The 21494-nt window shown below is 48.6% G+C and overlaps 1 protein-coding gene across 1 annotated transcript; it reads right to left on the reverse strand.

Annotated features, from left to right (window-relative positions):
• Positions 1-1585: 1585 nt before the first annotated feature.
• LOC124250940 (Fc receptor-like protein 6) lies at positions 1586-16897 on the reverse strand. The gene is made up of 10 exons (XM_046683267.1): positions 16867-16897; positions 12313-12333; positions 10526-10792; positions 9710-9994; positions 9279-9560; positions 8761-8886; positions 5383-5448; positions 4697-4765; positions 2522-2553; positions 1586-2443 (listed from the first exon to the last, which is right to left on the reverse strand). The coding sequence occupies exons 1-10, from the start codon at positions 16895-16897 to the stop codon at positions 2315-2317; spliced, it is 1308 nt and encodes a 435-aa protein (XP_046539223.1). The 3' UTR covers positions 1586-2314.
• Between the last annotated feature and the right edge of the window lie 4597 nt (positions 16898-21494).

Raw genomic sequence — 21494 nt, forward strand, 5'->3', positions numbered from 1 at the left:
AGCTCTACTTCCTTTATGCTCTTTTTGGGGATTTTCTTAATAATTGTTCATTTTGAGAAAATCCCAGCTCATTCTTTTCTAAACTAAGGGAAAAAGAACTGGGGGTGGGGAGAGATTCTGGGGAGAGAGCAAAGCACTGGAAATGCCAGGCTGGTGTGTGTGTGTGTGTGAGACAGAGAGGGAGAGAGTGTGTGTGTGAGTGTGAGGCTGAGTCTATATGTATGTGAAAGAAAGTGCGGGAGTGTGTGTGTGAGTGTGTGTGTGGAATAGGACTTCTCACTTATCTGTATTGAAGGACCTGTTTTCTTTTTTATTTTCAATCCATTGTGAACCTATACTTTTGTAGAATACAATAAAAGCAAATTACTAAAAAACTGAAATTAAAAGAGGCATACAAAATACAAGCCCTAATTTTTTATGATTACACATAAAATTACTCTGTATAGAAGTTTCAAGATTTGCTATAGAAGTTTCTAGATTCTTGCTTTCAATTGTTCTACTTATCTCATCCTGGCCTGGTAGACACAGTTCACAGATGGGCCCTAGTCCATGGACCATGCCTTGAGTGTTCCTGGTGTAGGGGTGAGGGGGCGCGAGGGGAGGTATGAAAATTCAGGGAGAAGGCAGTCTATGGGGATGACTGGACCAGCAGGCTCCTTCGGGGTCCCCATCATCAGTGTTTCCTTCACGAGCTGTCCATGATTTGACCTTTACAAGGGTGTGCCTCCTTTACAGAGGGCACGGCCAGGGCTTGGGCTCTGAGGCTGCTTCCTGATTGACCAGTGAGGGCCCTGCGTTTCTAGATGACCTGGTGTGTGCCTCTCAGACATCCTAGCAGAGTCAAAGAGGCAAAGGGGAGGGGGTCTTGGTGTATTCTGGCCGTGGACTGGATTGGGGATGAGAGAGATGGGGAGGGGGATGAGGAAGAGGAAGGCTTCCAGTGGGAGAAGGGAAGAAAGAAAAGGGAATAAAAGAGAAGTGAGAAAAAAGGCTAGAATGGGTTGTTTTACTAGTTCTCCTGGGCCGCTCCGTCTCATCCACTGTCTTCACCCAGAGCAAAACCACAGGCGGTTAAGCTCCCAAAGGCTAGTGTACTTTGGTGAAGTATGTATTTTGGAGGCAGACCAGGCTTTTTAAACTTTAATGTGCATACAAATTGCCTAGAGATCTTACTGACTTGCAGATTCTGATTCATCAGGTCTGGGGTTGGGTCTGAGCATCTGCATTTCTAATAAGCTCAAGGGTAAATGCTAGATGTCTGCAGCTCTGTGGGGCCAGGAGCTCTCTGAAAACGTGGACTTCTTGCTAGGAGAGGTGGGTGGGGTCTGGTGTAGTCAAGCGTCGGTAACTGAGACTTCATTCTGTGGTTCCAGAGCAGGGCCTTGTGAAGCTGGCGCCAGGGCTTCGCAGGAGCAAGTGTAACTAATCCTTCATTGACCACTCTCAGGCCTCAAAGAGTATAGACTCCTTGAACAAACCAAATCAAACTAGCAGGCAAATGAGTGATATTGATGAACAGTATGAAACAAATTAATGATACACCTTTATTAACGAGTAAGCTTTACAACCATGTATCTTTTAAACATGCAAGGGGTAAGTGGGTTTTCTTGTGTACTCCACACATGGGGGCTTTGGGCGAGCCTCAATTCCATAAACTTTGGTAACCTGGAAGGGTTTGAACCAAAATGGAGCTGCACGTGAAGCAGAGTTCTCGGAGCCAGTGGGGCTCTGGCTTCAGTGTCAAGAATTCTCTGATATTGTCTGGGCCAGGCCCTTTCCCCACTGATCCTCGGTATCACTGAACCTCTGAGAGTCCCCTCAGCCCTGTGGTCACTCATGGGCCTCAGCAACAAAAAAAAGTTGGAAGTTGGAAGTTGAAAGTTGGAAATTCTTTATAGGAGCTACCCAGGGCCAGCCCTCTGGGATATGCAGATTGACGTTCTCCCCTTTCAGGGTCAAGCCAAGCACATCCAAAGGGACTGAGGACCATAACAGAAAGCACTTATATATATAGAGAGAAGGGACTCTGACCCCTCCATTCACGTGGAAAGAAAATATCTGTTGCTTCCAAGTTCAGTTCACTGTTGGAACCTATTGTGTGAGTGGGATCTCCCTTCCCACACACTGCCTGGGCTTCTGCTAAGAGGGAGACCCAGAGTTCATTCATGTGCTCCTTGAGTCTCCTCAGGACCCTCACCAGGACAAAGGGCTTAGGGGCTCCCTGACTGGGAGACCCACAAAAGAGGCTGGGGCACTGCTGGCCTGCTGAGGAACACTGGAGGCTGTGGATGGATGTGCATGTTGAGGGGTACCGTCACCAGTAGAGGACCTCATCACGGTCACCAAGGGGATCTCTGTGGGTCCTGCTTCTCATATTCAGCCGCTTGGCTGGAACCTCACCAAGCTGTGGGCATCTCACCTCAGTGTAGATGACAGAATTGTCCTGTGAGAGAGTCAGGTTAGGATGAGGAATCGGATGTAACACAGAGGATGAGAAAACAGCAGGGGGGTCCCAAATTACCTTTTCCCTTGAGGTTGACTCAGCAGGCCTGGCTGTGGGGGAAAGAGGAGTACACTTAGGTTAGGGTCTGTGCTCACTGTTGTGTCTCCTTCCTAACTCCTCCTTGCCAGTTGTCTTCTTCTAGAGAGCTCGTACCAGCCCAGGGAACTCTGTTCCCCCTTTGACGTCTCAGGACCCTTGACCCTCCATCTGCAAATAGGTGGGCCTGGGAATCAGGTGACCTGGGCCTACGACACACGAGCTGTGTGACCTTCGGCCAGTCACCGGGAATCTGCATCTCAGCTTCCTCAACCAATAGTGGTGGTGGTGCTGAGAGCGACCACCTCACAAGGATCATGGAGAGAATGAAGAGCGATGAACTTGTCAAAGACACTTTAAAATAACCACTACATTAGACACTTAGCGTGTACCAGCCAATCTCTTAGTTGTGAGGATCATATTTATTATTGATCTTTCTCAAAGTGGGATGAGAGAACCGAGGCTCAGCAAGGTTAATAACTCTCCTCAGCCACTTCCATAAGAAGTGGGACTGTAGGCAGTGTTGAATCTCTGCAAACATGAGGAGATCCAGGGTCCCCTTCCCTATGGATCTTGGAATGTAATGGCCCCTCCTCACTCTGGGTTTCAGATTCTTCACCCATCCGTCAGGGAAAGCCTGCTTAGAGCATGAGTTGGGAGCAGATCGCCCCCAGCCCCACCCAATCCTGAATCATGCCTTCACCTTTGTTGCCCTCCTAGGATTAAAGCGGTCACATTTCCTTATTTTGCCAATGAAAACATATAGTCTGAGGCTGGTTTCTTTTTTTCTTTCTTATGTTTAAGTCCTCATTGTGACTCTCCTCGGGAAGGAACCGTGCCCACGTGTGCTTTCCCGTCTGCCCTGGCAGTGCTTTGGGCAATAAGCAGTGAAGTCCTGGGGGAACTGCCCCCAGTTCAAGAGACTCCTAGGCTGACCACTGCCCTTAGTGCCTTTTATGGGAGGGAGCAGAAACGCTGGGCTCATTCAAACTCATTTCACAGACCAGGAATCGAAATTTCAGAGCAGGTGAGGCATACGGAAAGAAGCTCCCTGTTTTTTGAATACCTATTACATACCAGACAATCTTTAAGATTTCTACAACCCAGGTTCTATTCCTAGTAATTTATAATAGTCTTGAAAAGTAGGCATTATTTCTACTTTATAGCTTAGGCTCAGAGAGGTTAAATAACTTGTCCAGTCACACATGAGTACATAGTCAGGTTTTGAACTCAGTTCTGACTGACTCAGAAACACACACTCTTCCCACGACACCACGTTGCCTCTCTCTCTGTTAGAGTGAGGACTGGCCTCTCCCCATCCCAGCTACCCTGACACTGGTAGCCTGGCTGGAGGTCATGGTCTTCTTAACTCCCTCCTATAGCTGGGACTGTTTTGTTCTGACTTAGACTCTGGGGAAAAGAAAAACTGTATCATTCTTTTCTCTCTTTCCTTTGTTCCTCCACAGTGTTCAGAAAAAGGCAAAAAACTCCCTAGTTAGGATGGTAGCAGTGTTGGTTGAGAGGCTGTTGAGGATAGTGATTATAGTGGTCATAGTGGTGGTGGTGGTGATGGAAGTGAAGGAGGAGGCGGTGGTGGTGATGATGGTGGTGATGGAGATAGTGGTCATTACGGTGATGGTAAAATGGTCTTAGTAGTCTAGTGGTTAAGATTCAATGCTCTCACCCCTGCTATCTGAATTTGTTTCCTGGCCAGAGAACCACATTACATATCTGTTGGTTGTCATACTGTGGTGGCTGTGTGTTACCGTGATGCTGAAAGCTAGGCCAACGGTATTTCAAACACCAGCAGGGTCACCCGTGGTAGAGAGGTTTCAGTGGAGCTTCCAGACTAAGAGAGACTAGGAAAAAGGACCTGGCCACCCACTTCAAAAAAAGTTGGCCATGAAAACCCTATGAATAGCAGCGGAGAACTGTCTGATATAGCGCTGGAAGGTGAGAGGATGGTGAGAAAAGACTGGGCAGGGTTCCCCTCTGCTGCACACAGAATCAACTGGATGGAATCAACTCACTGACATTAACAACAACAAAATGGTAATGGTGATGAAACCCTCAAAGTGGTAGTGATACCCTCACCCCAGGCGCCAAACTTCCCATTTACATTGGCAAAGATGTCAAGTATGGCCCAAGATCACTCACCTTCACTATTTGAGGTTGTACGCACTGCAGAGTAGATGACACCTTCTTCTTTCTTATTCTGATAATGAACTGAAAGAAGGAACGAGGCTTAAATATGACCCACCTGCTCGCCCACCTAAGACAAGTGTCCTGAAGACACGCATGCAGGAAAGGCAATCAGGGGCTGTGTCATGGTGAAAACTGGCAGTGGGAGGCAGTCATTAATATAGGATACCCATGTTGGCAAGAGGTGCCTGGTCTCTGCAACAGATTCTAGCAGCTTCCCCAGCCCAACATTGTTTAAACTAGAGGTTGGCAAACTTTTTCTGTAAAAAAGATAGTAAATATTTTAGTCTTTGTGGGCCACACAGTCTCTGTGGCAACCACTTGGCTCTGTAGTAAACAGTCACGCACAATACATAAACAACTTTCTTTACAAAAATATGTGGTGGGCCTGGGTTTGGCCCATGCACCATAGTTTGCCAACCTTTGGTCTAAACACTCCCTGCCCTCTCTCCTGGAGTCCAGGCTCTCCCACCACCAACTCCACAGCTCTTGCTCGTCAAACTCTCTGCAGCAGCCATCCTTCCCCAGATGACTCTGATTCCTGAGACCTGGGGCTCACAAGGGCTTCCTTCTCCTTACTCCCCTCAAGAGGCCCTTCTCTGCCTTAATGGACAGACCATGGTCCTGCTGGGAGTCCTTACCTTTGGCACACAGTGAGTGCTGCTCTCCACTTGGAGCTGGGGGCAGATTCTGGGGTGGAAGGGGCCCTAGGCGATACAAAGTCACAATTCACTGAGATCCCTCGGAGAGAAGGCTGGACAGGGGGGACAGAGAGGCTGAGAGAAAGAATGTCAGTGGAGGCTACTGGAGGTCTGAGGCTGGTTTGTTCATGAAGGTTAATTCATAGGTCTGGACACAGTAAATTTTTATGGGATGTTTCCTTTGAAAAATACCCTAGAGGGTAGGATACCTCTATAGGAATCACAAACTGGGAGGGAATAGGGTCAGAAAGGATGGGTTACACCCTTGCATGGAAAGGGCCCCAGACCTACCAGTCAGGCTGCTTTTGAGAAGGGGAAAAAGCTAATAACTTTGACCACACACTATGCCAGACACTGGGCTGGGGAATTCAAATGCAGTGTCTACTTCAGCGCAAAGCACCTAACCCAGAGACCACCACATGGCTGGATGTCAAAAAAGCCTCCTTTCCTAATTCTTCGGTGTTGCAAAGGCCGATACTGTATCTCCATTTTACAGACGAGGTGACTGAGGCTGGGAGAGGTGACTTCTCCACAGTCACACAGGAAGTGGTGAGGACAGAATCTTAATCCAGGTTTGTATGCTTTTTCTCCATGATCATGCTGCCTCTGTGATAGCAGCTACTTCCAGAACTTTAAAAATTAGCTCCTGGGATAGGAATTGAGTCACATGTGGATTTTAGAACACCTGGTTCATGGTCAGTGCCCAAGAAATATTCATTAGCTCTAACAGCAAGAATGCATCAGAATCAGTGGGTAGGATCTGTGGAAATGACTCCTTCTGTGAAACCAAGGGTGCATTTGTGGAGACTCAGAGAGGCCTGTGATTATTAAACGTGCCCTACTGCTCATTCCTCGGGGCCATGGTTCCGAGTCTCCACTCCATGAAGAGCTCTGTGAACTCGAGGGAACTCTGTTTTATGGGAGGTGTGACAACAGGTAGTAAAATGAACACTTGTAAACAAACAAACCAGAACTTGCACACCTAAGTAAGTGCTCCTTTGAAGTAGGCCCCTTGCATGACCACATCCTAGTTCTAGAGACATCATCATCGGTCAAAATGTTTTGAAAATGACCTTCAGAGATACAGACTCAATCTACTGAACAGCTTTGGTGGTGGCATATTTTTGTCTGGTGAGGAATGGATATGCTATCTGGAAATGGGTAAGGATCTTCCAGAGCTGGGTGTGGAGAAGGAAGGTGTTGATATGACTGTTTTTCTTGTGTAGCTATGGAGTCGGGCCTGAAGGTGGTTTTCTGAGCTACATTATAAAAAAGGTTTTGTGCTCCTGAGATTCTGAGATAAGAGGACCACCACCCGGAGTCTTATTTTCATGAGAGACAGGTTTCTTAACAAGAAATAGCCCAGGTGCTCCTGGCAGTGGGGGTTGGGTGGGGAGTGGGGATGGGTGGGGAGTGGGGATGGGTGGGGGGGGGAGGGCAGAATCTCCATGTGAACAGGTAATGCTCTTTTACTCCCTGTGAAAGGCATCTTCCTCTTGATGATCTTTCACCAGTGATTTCTCTTCTATCATCTTGTCTGGGGCCGGGAGGGAGAAGGCTGTGCTATGTTGCTTTGCCTTTAAAGATCTGACCCACAGGTGAGTGAACGGAAACACCTGTGCTACCGAGGCCAGACTGGGCCACTGGAAGGAGGCTTTGTTACAGATGCAGGGATGGTAGAACTCAAAGATCTTCAGTTCATCGTCCTCTACTCCAGCGGCCTCCCCATCTAGCTCTGGGCCTGCCTCCATCTTTCTCCTACCATACAGGTAATATCTTAAAGCAAGTCTAGCCTGCATGAAATCTATACTCAAGACTAGAGGGAAGAGGGAATGGGAGGCTGGATGGACAAAGACTGCTAAATTAAAAAGGCGAGAAGAAGTTGGAGGCTGGCCCAAGCCCTAACTGGGGTGCCTGGTGAGGCAAGAGATTGGGTCTAGGGCCAGGGAGAGACTCTTTCAGGTATCCTGGCGGATGGTCAGGGAGGAAAACTTGGATCGCATGACTGGGTGGTCTTCCTCAGAGAGCAGTCTGTCCCAACTCTGGGAAAACATCACTAATTCCTCAACAGAGGGAGCTACAAACTTGAATAAGTAAATCTGGCTCTGGAGGTCTAGGAGAGCAATTGCTTTTGCCCTCGGCAAGTGGAAAATATGACTGTTGCCCTGCAGAGGAGGAAGTGGGGTTGTTTGAGCCTCTGTAGGTGGATTTGAAGGCCTAGGAATAAACTGGCACCAAATAGCTTTGGCTCATTTCCCGTAAATGTGGCCTGAGGTGAACAGGGTTAGAGTTGGAATAAATGTGTAGCCACCCAAGGTAATTGCTTTGAAAGCCAACATTCACGCTTAACTATCATGACCAAGACAGGAAGAAGAAGAGAGTCTTGAATATCAAAATTGATAGATTACCTAGAAATGCCATTTCTCTGATTGTTTTCCCTGTGCATCTGAATTTTAACCAAATTTTTTATTTTCAGTGATTCTGACTGGAGGAATTAGAGAATGGACAACAGGAGAAAGGGCCACCCAGGGAACCTGCTGGGTGACCTGCTGAGATGACTGAGAAATGTACTGAGCACCCAGCAAGTGCCCGTTTAACACATTAGGTTAGATGGTGTTAACTCATTAGTTGTTAGATAGATGTTATTGTTCTGACTTACACCCTTACGATATCTGAGAGCAGATCTTAGAGCATCTTAGAGTGAACTGGGCCAAGGTCACAGAATTAGTCAACAGCAGTGTTGGGGCCAGGCCCTTGCTCAGTCCTCTGCACCATGTTTCCTTTCTGATGACTTATCCACTGAACACTCACTGAGGGCACAGCCCTGTACAAGATGAGTGTGTGTGTGTGAGCAGGCACACACACTCTGGAGTTTTCATTTCTTCTTTCTCCTCTACTAGGTAGACCAGAGCTCTGGTGAGTTTAATGAGAGAGAGAGTTGGAGGCCTTAGGTTTTTTCAGTCAAATTCACAGCCACAGACTGTCTTTCAAATGTGAAGGACACTGATCGACATCAAGTTCGGTTTGTAAGAATCACTATTTGTGCCTCTATTCATGCCTCAGCGTGTAGCAGTGTGTTTGTGTGCATCTCTGGGTGACTGCGTGTGTGAGACAGTGTGTCCCTGTGTGTGTATGTTTTGGAAGCTGTAAGTGTCCCTCCATGGGCCCCTTTGTGTGACATGTGAAGAGAAGTCCTTCCTCCCACCCAACACCCAGGAGAAGAAAGCAGCTGGTCCTGTCAGACTCTGGCTTTCCAAAGGCTGGGCAGTGCCTGGCATAGGGATTCAGCAACAAAGAAAGCCAGAAAGAGTTACTGACCGTTTTTTCTCCAGGGTCTGAAATAACCCAGAAGTGCAGCAGCAATGACCATCACACCCAGCAGGCTTGCAGGTAGCCAAGGAACCAGCCAGTTGCTGCTGGTGGGGGTGGACAAGACCAGAGGACCTAGGGGGTGAGTAGAGATGACCATGAGCATTGAGGAAGAAATTCGGAAATACATCCCAGATGGGCACAGAAGAGACAGAATGGCTGGCATTAGGGGGAATCACGTGGCCTGGAGGAACCTTGTAGATGGGGATGAAGGATGGCTCAGAGGATGCCAGCATGGACAGGCAATGCCATGGATGACCAGGTAGCCCTTGCCCCATGGCATTCCCCACTCTCCATAGACTTCATTATTTCCCCACCAGGTTCAGTGGATAGGGTCCATGCTCAGTCTCGCAGTGCCTGCTACCAGCCCAGCATTGTGCTGGACGTGGTGGGAAGTACACAGAAGAGTCAGAAGTGACCCTGCCAGTTTCCTGGGGCTCAGAATCCAGTTGGGGGACAAGACGTACCATCCAGGGAGAGTGTCTCAGGCCCACTTGACTCTTTGGAAACACTGTTCTCAGCCTGGCAGGAGTAGTTCCCAGCATGCTGCTTTGACATCACTGGGAAGAGGAAGGAGACAGCTCCACCATGGGGGGCTGAGTGATTCCCCAGGATCTTCCCGTCGAGGTAGAATGAGTACAGGATCGGGGGGGAGCCCCTCTGGACCTCACAGAGAAGCTCCACTATGTCCCCCACTGCGAGGCCAGAGGGCCTGGGTCTCAGCGTGAGCAGAGGACGGGACACAGGAGCTGGGGCAGCACACAGGTTGGGAGGGTCAGCTGGACCACCCAGGCTCCCAGCTCTTCCTCCCCTAGGCACCCCTCCCCACACTCCCAGGGGACCCCATTGCCTGATGCCCAGATCCCTGGGGAGTGTCTCCCGTCCCTCCTCCACTTACCCTGCACCCTGATCTCCAGCTGGGGGCTCTGTTTCTGAACTCGGCCTCCCTCAGGGGCAGCCTTGCACCAGTAAAGCCCAGAGTCTCCATCCTGGGCTCCTGGGATGCACAGTTCTGGGTGGAGGCCCCTGTCCTGCAAGACGTGGCCCTCCTTGTAGAAGGAGAAGAGGAGCCGCAAGGCTGACCTCTGTGGGTGCAGCATTGTCTCACATCTCAGGGTCACCGGGCTCCCCTCACGGGGCTCAGAAGAGTGGACAGTGCTCAGCACAGGAGGCAGGAACAGCTCTGGGGAAAGGCACGCCCAGGACTCAGGACAGGGCCCTGGACAGCGAGGCCCCAAGAGGCTGAGGTCTGCGCTTCAGCACATCCCAGGCCACAGCCCCCTGTCCTGTGGAAAACACTCATCATCTCCCGGGAACCGGCCTCTCATCCTACCCACTAGCTCTGAAATGACTCCCACACACCCGAGCCCCTCTGGAATCCCAGGCCAGAGCCAGAGGGACCTTAGAGGTCATTTGTCCCCAGAGGGGAAGGGTCCAGCCCAGGGCCTCAAGGGGAGTGAGTGGCAGGACTGGTTCAGGGCTCTTCCTAGCCCCTCCCCAGGGCATCTCCCCTCCTTCTCCTGGCTCCAGATGTGCCCCATGGTGTGCAGGCAGGGCATTTGGACAGTGTCATGGATGTCTCAGGGCCCTGTGGACTGGCCCAGCATCAGGGGCAGCCAGAGGTGGGGGTACTGCCCAGAGAGCTGCTGACTTCTAGAGACCAGATCCCTGAGCAGCACCCTACTCCCTTCAATCCACCAAGCTGGTGACTCACCTTGGACTTGAACCATGGTAATCCTTGAGATTTGCATGTCCGTGAATGGACCGTAAGTCACCTGCCCACTGCACCAGTACCGGCCACTGTTTTTCACTGTTGCTGGCCCCACGGACAGAGTCTGGCTGTCCTTAGAGAACTGGAGGGATTTCCCATCTTTGTAGAATGTCACCCGGGACACGGCTGCATTCCTCCTTCCCTGGCATTGCAGAGTCAGGGTGTCTCCTTCAAACACGGGGTCTGGCCAGGCTCGGAGGTTCAGCCAGACTGTGAGACACAGGAACAGGGTCACCCTGGAGCTGCAGGTTCCATCAGCCCGTTTTCTTCCTCTGTCCCCCAGCCTGAGGCCTCCCACTCGGGATGGAGGCTTCTGGATGATGCCTGTACAGCTGTCACTGTCCCTCAGTCCTTCATGCCAGACCCGGGTCAGGGCCTCTACTCTCCTTTCCCCTCCTTCTTCTCTTCTCTCTCTTCTTTTCCTTCCCCCCCCCCCCCCCCCCCCCCCCCCCCCCCGCCACCCTCTTCTTCCTGTGCCTCCTTTTTGGCCTTCTTCCCTCCTACCCTCCTTGTCTCCTTTTACATTGCATTGTCCTCTGCCACCTTACCAAGCTTGGGTCAAGTTGGATTCCTTCCATCCATTGTTCTGCTGCACTCCTCCTGAGCCAATTCTCACTCCCCTAGATTGGTTTCTTATCTCCTGACTCCCCAAGAGCAGCTCCTTGTGAGAGCTGCACCCCTGCCCACCAGAGAGGAGCTACAGCGGCAGGTGTCGGAAGTGCCACCGCCTTGGCTCACTCCTGCTGCTTTTCTTGTCAGGCTTCCCCAGACCCAGCCTCCATCTGCACCCCCAGCAGGGAGTTTTTCACCACATTTCTACCATGGTCACGGGCAGGGATCTGTCAACTCTGTCCTCACTACTAAAAATGTATACTATACCCTGAGGTGGACAAGGAAGAGCTCCTGGGGACCCAGCATCATTTGCAGAGTGGCCCCAGGCCATACTTCTCTGACAAGTCAGACACCACCAGTCCCAGGCAGAACTCAGGGGCCTGAACTTTTCACTGGAGAATAATGATGAGGACCAGATAGGGAGCTCCAAGGGGAGCCCCAGCATACCTTGCCTTTGCCTGGATCTCCTTGGATCCTCAAGACCTGTCCCCTGGAAGTAATGATGCTCACAAAAGTAATGATGCTCCCAGCCTAACTAAATGATGAGTTTTGCTTCTACGACTGCTCCTTCTAGCAGCACTAAGTGTTGCGTTGAATTCTCCCTCCCTGGCATCACAGAACATGTCCTTTAAGGTCAAGATGTTCATAGGTCAGAGTTTTTTCCTACTCAAAAGAAAGCTCCATGGGGGTCAGTGGGATGGTGGGCTAGAGACTAAGGGCAGCTGAGGAACAAAGACTGATCTATAGACAAAGGTGCCTGCTTCTCTGACTATAAAAGGGAGAGAAAGGAGTCCAGGGTCTCGATGAGTGGAGAATACTGGGGCTCCAGGGCCACACTGGGAGGAGATGGAGGCCAGTGCTACCTGGAAGGAAACAGGATGGAGGCCCAGAGCCATTCTGCTGGGACTTGAGTCACCCTAGAATTACCCTCAGCCTGAGATCAGTGGAGTCTTGGTTTTCTCCTCTTCCTGGGCATTAGCTAAGTCTTCTGAGGCAGGGCCTAGTCTGGTGTTGCTCTGAAGATGTTTCTGGGGGACCCAATGGCCCTGCCTTGTAGCCATCCAATGTTTTGACCCAGGAACACACTTGGAGATAGAAGAGACATAGACAAGACTTACCTGTTTTCCCCAAACAGGGAACTACAAGAGAACAAAGTGAGAAAATTAGGTTAAGTAGCAGAAAGAATTTTATGACAAGGAAGCCTGTCACCTCAGGAATGGGTGGTAACACCCATTCAATCAACCAACCACCCAGCCCCACAGGCACCTAGTCATCCAACCACCCAATCACTCGGCCATGCAGCCGCTCAACCATCTAGCCACCCAGCCACTAAACCATCCAACTACCCAGCCACCCAACCACCCAGACAAGCAGCCACCTAACCACCCAGCTAACTAGCCACCCAGCCACCCAGCCACCCAATAACTTTTATGGTGGACCTACTGCCTGGACTCCTCTGCTCTATTTCAGTTAAAATGTTGCCTCCTTAGACAGGTCTTCCTGGGACACCCAATCAAAAGAATTCTCCTCAATCACTATCACAATGCCCCATTGTATTATCATCAGAGCACTTATCACTGTTATAAATTATCGTATTCATTAAATTGCCTGCTTATCACCTGTCTCCCTCTGTCTAGAATGTAAGCTCCATGACAGCAGGGACTCTGCCTGTCTTGTTCAGGGCCATATTACCTATGCCTATGACCTGTGCCTGGAACACAGTCTGTGTTCAATAAGCACCTGTTGAATAAATGCATGAATGCTTTCCTTTGTGCCCAGACATGCGGGGCAGGGAACAAAAATTAGAATACATAGGACTAGACTCTTGCACTAATGTGCCTGTGGGTCCTATCTGCACTTATAGAAGAACTCAGATAGCAGAGGCAGGACCTGACTCCTGTGGTCCAATGTCCCTACTCTGAGGAACAGAGGATGGAAGCAATCAGATGCAGGAGGTAAGGTTTCCCTGGAGGAGTAATCATTAAAGGATGTGGGACATGGACAGGCAGCTCGGATCAAAGAGAGAACTACAAACCAGCCACTGCATCACACACTTGCTTGCACCTTGTATACACTGCACTCATGCTTTTAAATGAATGAATGTTTGAGGAGAATAGGTGGCCTGGGAAGAGAGGCCAAGCCATAAAATGATGACAGATGAGGTTAGACAGATATGAATAGCCTACAGGATGGAGGACCCTAAATTGAGAGGCACGGTTGGATATGAGGCAGTGGAGAGTATTTTGGCCTTTGGGGCAGGGGTGAAACAATAAATGGTGTAGGGCTGAGAGCAGTCAGTCCAGCCTATCCTCTAGATTTCCTTGTGTCCTTCATTGCTGACATGTCCTAGGTGCTGTGCAGAACACTGAGAAATGCAAGAATGGCCTTGGGAGGGGTGGGTGAAGACTCTCTCAGTAGATGTTTGAGATGCAGATGTTTGCATGTTCATTCACATGCTGCCATCTTGCTGTCCACACTACCTGGGACACAGGCAGAGGCTTTCCACCTTCATTCTCTACTTAGCTCAGGGTTAGCTCAGCCACAGGTTCTCAGTGTGCGCAGAATTATGAGTTTCTTTCTTACCATCCTGCGATCGCCCCCTCCCCACATCTAAACATATCTTTTACTATGAGCTTGGTGTAGTGGAAAGCATGCAGGATTTGGAATCAGACGACGTGGACTAGACTCATGAATACAGCTCTTTCTGTGTGACCTTGGACGAATTGTTTAAATCCCAGAGCCTCCAGTTCCTGGTTCTGCAGGTATACTGGGAATGATAGCAGTCATTTTTTCCTGACGGAGTAGTTGCATAGGTTATATTGTCCCCCTGCCTGGGAAAGTGGTTATTACATTAGCTGAGAGCAGAGAGAAGGCCTGACCTCAGAGTGACTAAGACCTTAGTGTGTAGCGATGCCTCCCTTTTGTTCCCCTCTTCACCGGAAAACAATCTTGCAGCCACAAAGTGATAAACAAACAGGGTTGAGGGTACTGAAGCCTATAATAAGAGAGAAGCCATGCAGAGAACATAGAGACACTTCAACTGAGCTCATGTCCCCAAATCCCGAAGACTTGCTCTCCAAGGCACTGAAAGACCTTGGAGTTGTGATTGCAGACCCACCGGCTATAATCAAGACAGCAGTGAACCGTGCACATGCAGACTGGGCAATGTCTGCTTACAGCAGTTCCTATAAAAAGGACCTGGGGGCCTCAGTAGCTGTAGGCTAAAGATGAGGTGATAGTGTGATGAGATAGCCAAGAGCTATTGTCAAACTAGTTTGCACAGCAGAGTCTTGGACAGTGGAGGCAGCAGCCCCACTGACCTCTGCACCAGTCAGGCCGCTACGGGAGGGAGGAGAGTGTCTAGCTCCTGGCCCACTAACAAAGCCATCGAGACCAAGCATCCCAGGACAACGAACACGGTCTAGAAACCCTTTCCTATTAGAGGGATTGGGAGAAGATATTTATCTGAAAAAGACAAGACAGAGTAGGGAAATATGGTGGTCTTCAAATACTTGATGGGTTAAGCTTAAAAGAGGGGAGAGACTTATTCTGAGTTACTTCATAGGGCAGAAGTGGGGCTAATTCATGGAAATTAGAGATGTCAGGGAGGCAAGTTTCAGCTCCACATGAAGAAGTATCTCACAACTGTGTTCTACCACATCGGAACATGCTTCTTTGCCAAGCTGTGGCTGCCATGTAGCCGGGAGGGTTATGTGGAAGCCCCGTGAGACCTGTCATGGATGCTGTGTGTGTATATGAGGATGGGTTCCAGTACTGGGAGTGAAGTTGGTTAATGCGTGGCTCAGAAGAAAATTAAGGTTCATCTCCCAAACATTAAATATATCTTTCGTGGACAGCCATGTACCAGCACGGTCAATGTCAGGGCCTCTAGCCTCTTGAATCCCTGATAGCCAACAATAATATTAGGCACCATTTATTGTGTGACCATGCCCTGCCAGGCACTTTAAATGGATTTTATTTTCCAGTTTTCCTGATTAGAATCCAACTACATGCAGACCAGAGGTAGTGAGGTAGAAGGGAAAAAGCATCGGGTTTGACATCAAATGGACTTGGGTTTACATCCCTGTTTTGTTCTTGTTAGCAGGGTAATTCTCGGCAAAGTTTCTTAAACTTTTTGAAGCTCATTTTCTTCAACTGCTTAATAGGGATAAAAAAAAAATGCCTGCTCTCTAAGTCTCTGAAGGTTAGATGCGAAAATGTCCGCGCTACAAAGTAGGTGTTTTTCTCTCAGTCCCTCTGTCCACATCCGAGAGGAAATAGCAGCTCTGCTCTTACAGTAACTCTGTTCCTACACATCTAGCCATGGGGTCCATGACTTAGGCTGTTTTTCTGTCCTGAGCAACAAGTGTGACCCAGTCATGCCAGTCTCTCTCTGACTAACTCTCTCCTTTTTCTCTTCCTTTGTTCTCTCCCATCAGATCCTGAGTTCCAAGCTGGGAAGCTCTGGGACTTTATCTAGTCAAGTCCTAGGGCTGTTCCTTCTACAAGGTAGCCATTTGTCCTTGGGGATCTTTCCTCTGGAGTATATCCAGGCACTAGGCCATCCTGTCCCCGCCCTTAGTGTGAGCATTAGACCTTTCACTTGTTCAAATGGCCATTCGTAGAACACACAGGGTAACCCAGGGTAACACAGTGATGTCGGGGAAGGAAGAGCTCTGAGTGGAACAGGTATTTTCCTCACAGAGGTCAAATTCTCAAATTCTATCCAGGAAGAGACTGTATTTAGGAATGGTCTTGTTTTTCTGGTTCAGTGAAAACAAATAAACAAACTACTGAGACCAAATTTAAAAAGTAAGTCAACTCAGAAACTATAAAATGAAATGAAATATATGACGAGACTTGTTCCTTTAAGTGTAGCAGGGTGACAATGGCTGAGACTGAGCCGAGTCTGAGGGAGCCCAGGGACGCCCTTCCCCCAATCCTCTACTCATAGACCAGCCCCTTCAGTCACTGGCCTGGGTTACTGGCCCCGGGGGGAGGTGGGTCAAGAAAAGAGAAATGGATCAGAGAGAAAGGATTTGATCCTTCTAACCATCCCCAAGGACCAGTCAGACTAGAAACAGACCCCCATCCCCAATAGAGAGAGGATGTAGGCAGATAAAGGACAATCAATTTGAAAAGGCCTTTGAACACCCAGAGCAAAGACTCTTGACCAGTTGAGAAGCCTGGTAATTGTTGACAGGTTCTAAGAAAATGCTGAGGCTTCATAAAAATACATCTCCTTGTAAAACCCTAGCTCCCATCTGCTTTTCCCTGTTTCCCTCATCTCTCCCCATCCCCAGTAGCCTCCTTTCCTTCTATAACTTTATTTTTCCCCCACGACAGCTCTGATGAGTGTTTTAACCTGATTTCACAAGGTAAATATGTCACTGGGACTCAGAATGTGATTTTCTGCCTCCCTAATTTAGCTCTGATACTTCGAAGGGCTGCCCTTCCAGGGACCCAGGCAAATGGGACGGGAAACATCAGGGATCCCTCCTACCCACCCCACCCCCACCCATCTCTTTCAAATATACCCATGGGTACGCACGTGTCTCAAGCTCCAGCCATAAATGCACGTGAACTGAGAGAGGTCAAATCAGGCTTCGCGTCTCAGGAACGACTTACAGTCTTTGGTGCCCAGGAGGGGATGCTAACGCTCAGTGACTTACCGAAGAACAGCACAACCGTCCAGAGCAGCATGGCGCCTGGCCTGGTACGGAGAAGGGAGCAGGTCAGACTGAAGGCAGACGGAAAGCTGGGGGCAGAGCATCTAGGCCACAGGTGCAGGGTGGGGTGAGTAAGTCCTCTCACTAAAACGGTGCTACTGTTTGACAGTCTAAATAGAGGAAGTGGGGAAGAAACTTAAAAAGCTCAAGTTGGTATTTCCTTTTTGATATAAGGAGTATTATACGAATAAATTTTCTTGACCATGGAGCATGAAGGTATCAGTAAGTAAACCACTAGCAAGCACTTTTGAACATTCTCTCTGTGGCTTCAAAACGCTCATTCTAGGGAACCAGGATGGGGCATAGCTATGCAAAGATCCAGAAACTGCTAGAATTTGCTTGGTCTCAGCCTCAGTTAGCTTGGAAGGTTTCCAGCACAGTGCGGGAAACACGAAGATCATCCATCCCCGACCCTGAGTGACCACCAGTTCTCGGAGGTGCCCCACCGCCTCCAAGGAGAAATGTGTCTGGACAACACAATGAGATGGAGAAGTGAATCCTGAAAATGGTCCACAAGACCATCAGTTCAGGAGGGAATCAGAGATCAGTGAGGTTGGACTAGAAAGGGGCTAGAGGTTCTGAATTTGAGGCTCTAAGACCATCAGGTTATTATTTTGAGAACAATTGTTCATTAAAAGACACCATTAAGAGAGTGAATAGGCACCACAGGGATAAGATATTTTTAATACATACGGCTGACAAAGAACTCATATCCAGATTATAAGAATATCTATAAGTCAGTAAGAAAAAGACAGACAACCCATTAGAAAAATGGGCAAAATAATTGGATAGGTAATTTACAAAGGCAGATATCCAAGTGCCAAACAAACATAGAAAAAGGAGCTTGACTTCATAAATCACTGTAGAAATGCAAATTTAAACTACAACGAGATACCACTACGTACCCTATAAGAATGGCCAAAATCATATAAACAACCAAGTTCTGGTCGAGATATGAAGCAACTAGAACTCTTGCACACCTCCAGTGGGAGTATAAATTGCTACAACCACTTTGTGGCAGGAAAACTATGTGGCAGAATCTACTAAAACTAAACATGTGGATACCCGATGACTCAGCATTTTCACTCCTACTCACAGGCTGAACAGAAACACATGCATATGGGCACCAGAAGCCATGTGCAAGAATGCTCATAGTAGCATCATTTGTTACAGATAAAAACTCAATAGTCCCTCAACAGAGAAGGAGCACCTACCCTCACCACCCCATCTCCTTTGAGGAAAGAACATGTGAGATTAAGGTGAAGCACAGAGAGTCGGGTAAAATACTAGGAAGCACTTACTGACAGTAAAGTTTTTCCTGGAAGGCTTTACATGAGAAATTTCATAGTCTGGAAAGAATTTGATGTGCTGATTTCTAAAGGTGGGAATGGAGCGGGTGAATTTTCTGTTTTCTTGGCCAAGATGATCGATTCAGTGGAAGTGGGAAACCAATCTGACATGGCCAGGCATGTCTTTTGTGACTCAGTTGATTGGGAATGAGGTAAAAGCGGTAAGGAAGTAAAGCAGGAATTGGATATCTTGTCCACTCACCTCAAGATGCGAACATTTATATGTTTTCTTTTATCCTTCCTGTCCAACAGAGCTCCCCACTTGAGTGGTCTCCAACATTGTTCAGCTATGGGTCTAGAGGACCAGATGGCAGCCCTGCAGGGCTACAGCTAAGGTAGGAGGCAGGTGCAACCACAAATGGTCTAGCTTGCAAGCATTCGTGGTGCCCTGCATGCAGAACAGTTGAAGCTTCTGCCCCTGGCTGCTTCCACTTTTACTGGGTTCCAGCAGCTTGAGTGTGTGACCCCTGTCTGACTTCTCACTCTACTTCTGCAGAGTGAGAAGCTGCTGCACCTTCAGAGGTGTAAGTAAAATGGGCTCTCTGAGCTGAACTGGCTGCACGCCATTCCCTTGAGGGTGAAGCCGAGCCTAAGGAAGTGGGGCTACTGTCCAGGTTAGGAATGTTCTAGGACCCAGGCTGACCTTGAACCGAGACTGGAATGGGTTAGGGGAAGAATCAAAACCCATAATACTAATACTCTAAGGGAAGTGAGGGGCTAAATGGAGGTGGGGAGGATAGGAGAGGGAGGATTCTTATCCAGAAGGAGCTTGAAGCCCAAATACCCTCATGACTCAGGGTCAGCTGGCAGGGAGAAGCTGTGAGGGACCATGACTGTTGAGGAATGGGAAGAGTCAGTCCCACTCCTAGGAGGTGAGATGGGGAGCAGGGTAGCTGGGGTTAGGGTGCAGCTGTTGGCATAGAGACAGCATGGTGGGCTCTGGAACCACCCACTGGAGCTTAAATCCTCGCTCTGGATACTAATCTGCTGAGAGCTTGGCTAAGTTTCTAGCCCCTCTGCACCTCAGGGTTCTTATCTCTACAGCAGATAAATAATTACACCTGCATCATAGGGCTATTATGAAGGTTAAATTTGGTAAAAATGTGAGACTCACTTAGTGCTAATAGAACTTTCAACTGTGATGGAAATGTTCTCTGGGCTGTTCATGCCAGTAGCTACTAGCCACATGGAGCTATTGAGCACCTGAAATTGGCTAGAGAGACTGAGGAAGTGAAGTTTTAATTGTTTTTAATTTTAATTAACTTAAATTTCAATAGCTCCATGTGGCTAGTGGCTGCCTTATTGGATATTACAGGCTTGTAACAATGCCTGGCAATAGGAAGTGCTGATGAAGGTTAGCTATTGCTATAAGGAGGAGAGTCAGGAAGGCTTGAGCCACCAGAGTCTTCCTCTCAACCTTAGCTTTTACTGGTAAGGCCCAGAGAGGTGAAGAAATTGTGCAAAATACTTGGCCATAAAGCTGGTGGGATTGGAGCCACATCCCTAGCTGGAACTGGAGGTCCAAGGAAAGACCTGAGACCATTTCCCTAAGTTAGGTCCCAAAGGGAGAGCAAATTGGGGAAACATATTAAAAGCCTGGAACTTAGGACAGAAGCTGAAAAGACCAGGAGTCAGTGAAGATGGAGCCAGACTGGGAATGAAGCTCTAGGCCTGCCCTGCAGGGGGCAGGAAACCCTGTGAGGCATCTGGTCACCACCTTCCTTCCCTCTCCTTTCCTTCTAGAGAACAACTGGAGATCTTGGAAAGGCCAATGGAAAAAGTTTGTGTCAGGTCTGTAGCGACCCCTTGTGGCTACATGGACAACTGCCTTAAGGAGGGAACCCTTATGAGTGCTGAACCGTCAAGCATTTTTTTCGAGCTCTTGCTCTATGCCCAGTCCATCCCTGCCTCCAGGAGCTCAGGAATAGACAGGCATATAGTCAGTATAGTCTGAGCTTCTTAAAGCATTTTTTCATGACTGCATTTTTAAATTTTATCACACTGTATTATATTTGTTTCATTGTCCTTTTCTACATCCAGTCTGTGATTTCCTCAAAGGTAAGGGCTGAGTCTAAATCATCTTTGTGTCACCAGGCCTAGCCTTGTATCAGGTTCAAGATATACCAAAGTATAATTGTTAGGAGTTCTGGAGTCAGAAAGATCTGGATTCTAATCTGTTCTGCTGTTTACTAGGTGGAGGACCTGGGGCAGTGGCTTAATCTCTCTAGCCTCAGATTTTAAACTTGTAACATGGTAATAATGACATCCGACTTCTAGGACTGTGGGGAGGATTATACTTCCGCTCATGCAATATCTGTACGTTCACCCCTCCACCTGCAGTTGGACTCTACCCTTAGATCTTAGGAGGCTTTCATACCAATGCTATCCTACTCATTCTCTCCCATGTATTCAGTCACGCCACCTCAGCTGGATCTTTCCCATAGATGCTTCTGAAAGACGCTCGTCTCTTTTATCTTCAAACCAAAGCAAATCACACCCTAAACCCTCTCCTGACTCCACACTCACCGCGAGCCGCCATTCACAGTCTACTTGATAGAGTGGTTGATGGCGGCCCTTCCTAGCTGCTGTTCTGAGATACACTGGTGTGGCTCAAATGGTTACAGGTGTTATAGGATATTGACTTTCTCAGCCCTCAGGGCAGCTGGGTGGGGCCACACTTCCAGCTGGGAGCAGCCTTGCTCAATTACCCAATGTTCCATTTAAATATAATTTTCTCTATATGCCACAAAGCGAAAGACTGTGGAAGTACCATGTGCATTCTCCCTGTCTCCATCTGCTCCCCTCTCACTCATCCCTCCACCCACTCCAGTTTGGCTTCGGCCTCCTTCATGTCTCCAGCGTATCGGAGGGACAGGTTTTTGTCCTCAGTCTGCTGGACTGCAGACCACATTGTTACTGTGGATTACTCCCTTCTTCAAACACCAGGACACCTCTCCTGGTTTTCCTCCCTGCTCTCCCGCCACTCTCTTTTCCCACTCTCTCTGCCAGCTCAGATTCCCTCCTCCAGTGACTTGAAGAAGTTCTTCAGAGCTCCATCCCAGGCCCCTTTCTCTTTTCACTCCATATTCTCTTGCTAAATATTCTTACCTGTGCCCATGGTTAAATAATTACTTTTTTTCCTTTTTTTAAAAGATTTTATTTTTCCTTTTTCTCCTCAAAGCCCCCTGGTACATAGTTGTATATTTTTAGTTGTGGGTCCTT

The sequence above is a fragment of the Equus quagga genome, chromosome 13, assembly GCF_021613505.1.
Source record: "Equus quagga isolate Etosha38 chromosome 13, UCLA_HA_Equagga_1.0, whole genome shotgun sequence".
Lineage (NCBI taxonomy): Eukaryota > Metazoa > Chordata > Mammalia > Perissodactyla > Equidae > Equus > Equus quagga.

Coding starts and splice junctions, on each gene's coding strand:
- LOC124250940 (XM_046683267.1), bottom strand. CDS start 16,897: ATGCTGCTCTGGACGGTTGTGCTGTTCTTCG. Junction 10,793..12,312: donor TCCCTGTTTGGGGAAAACAG/GTAAGTCTTGTC, acceptor TGTGTCTCACAG/TCTGGCTGAACCTCCGAGCC. Junction 9,995..10,525: donor TACCATGGTTCAAGTCCAAG/GTGAGTCACCAG, acceptor GCCTTTCCCCAG/AGCTGTTCCTGCCTCCTGTG.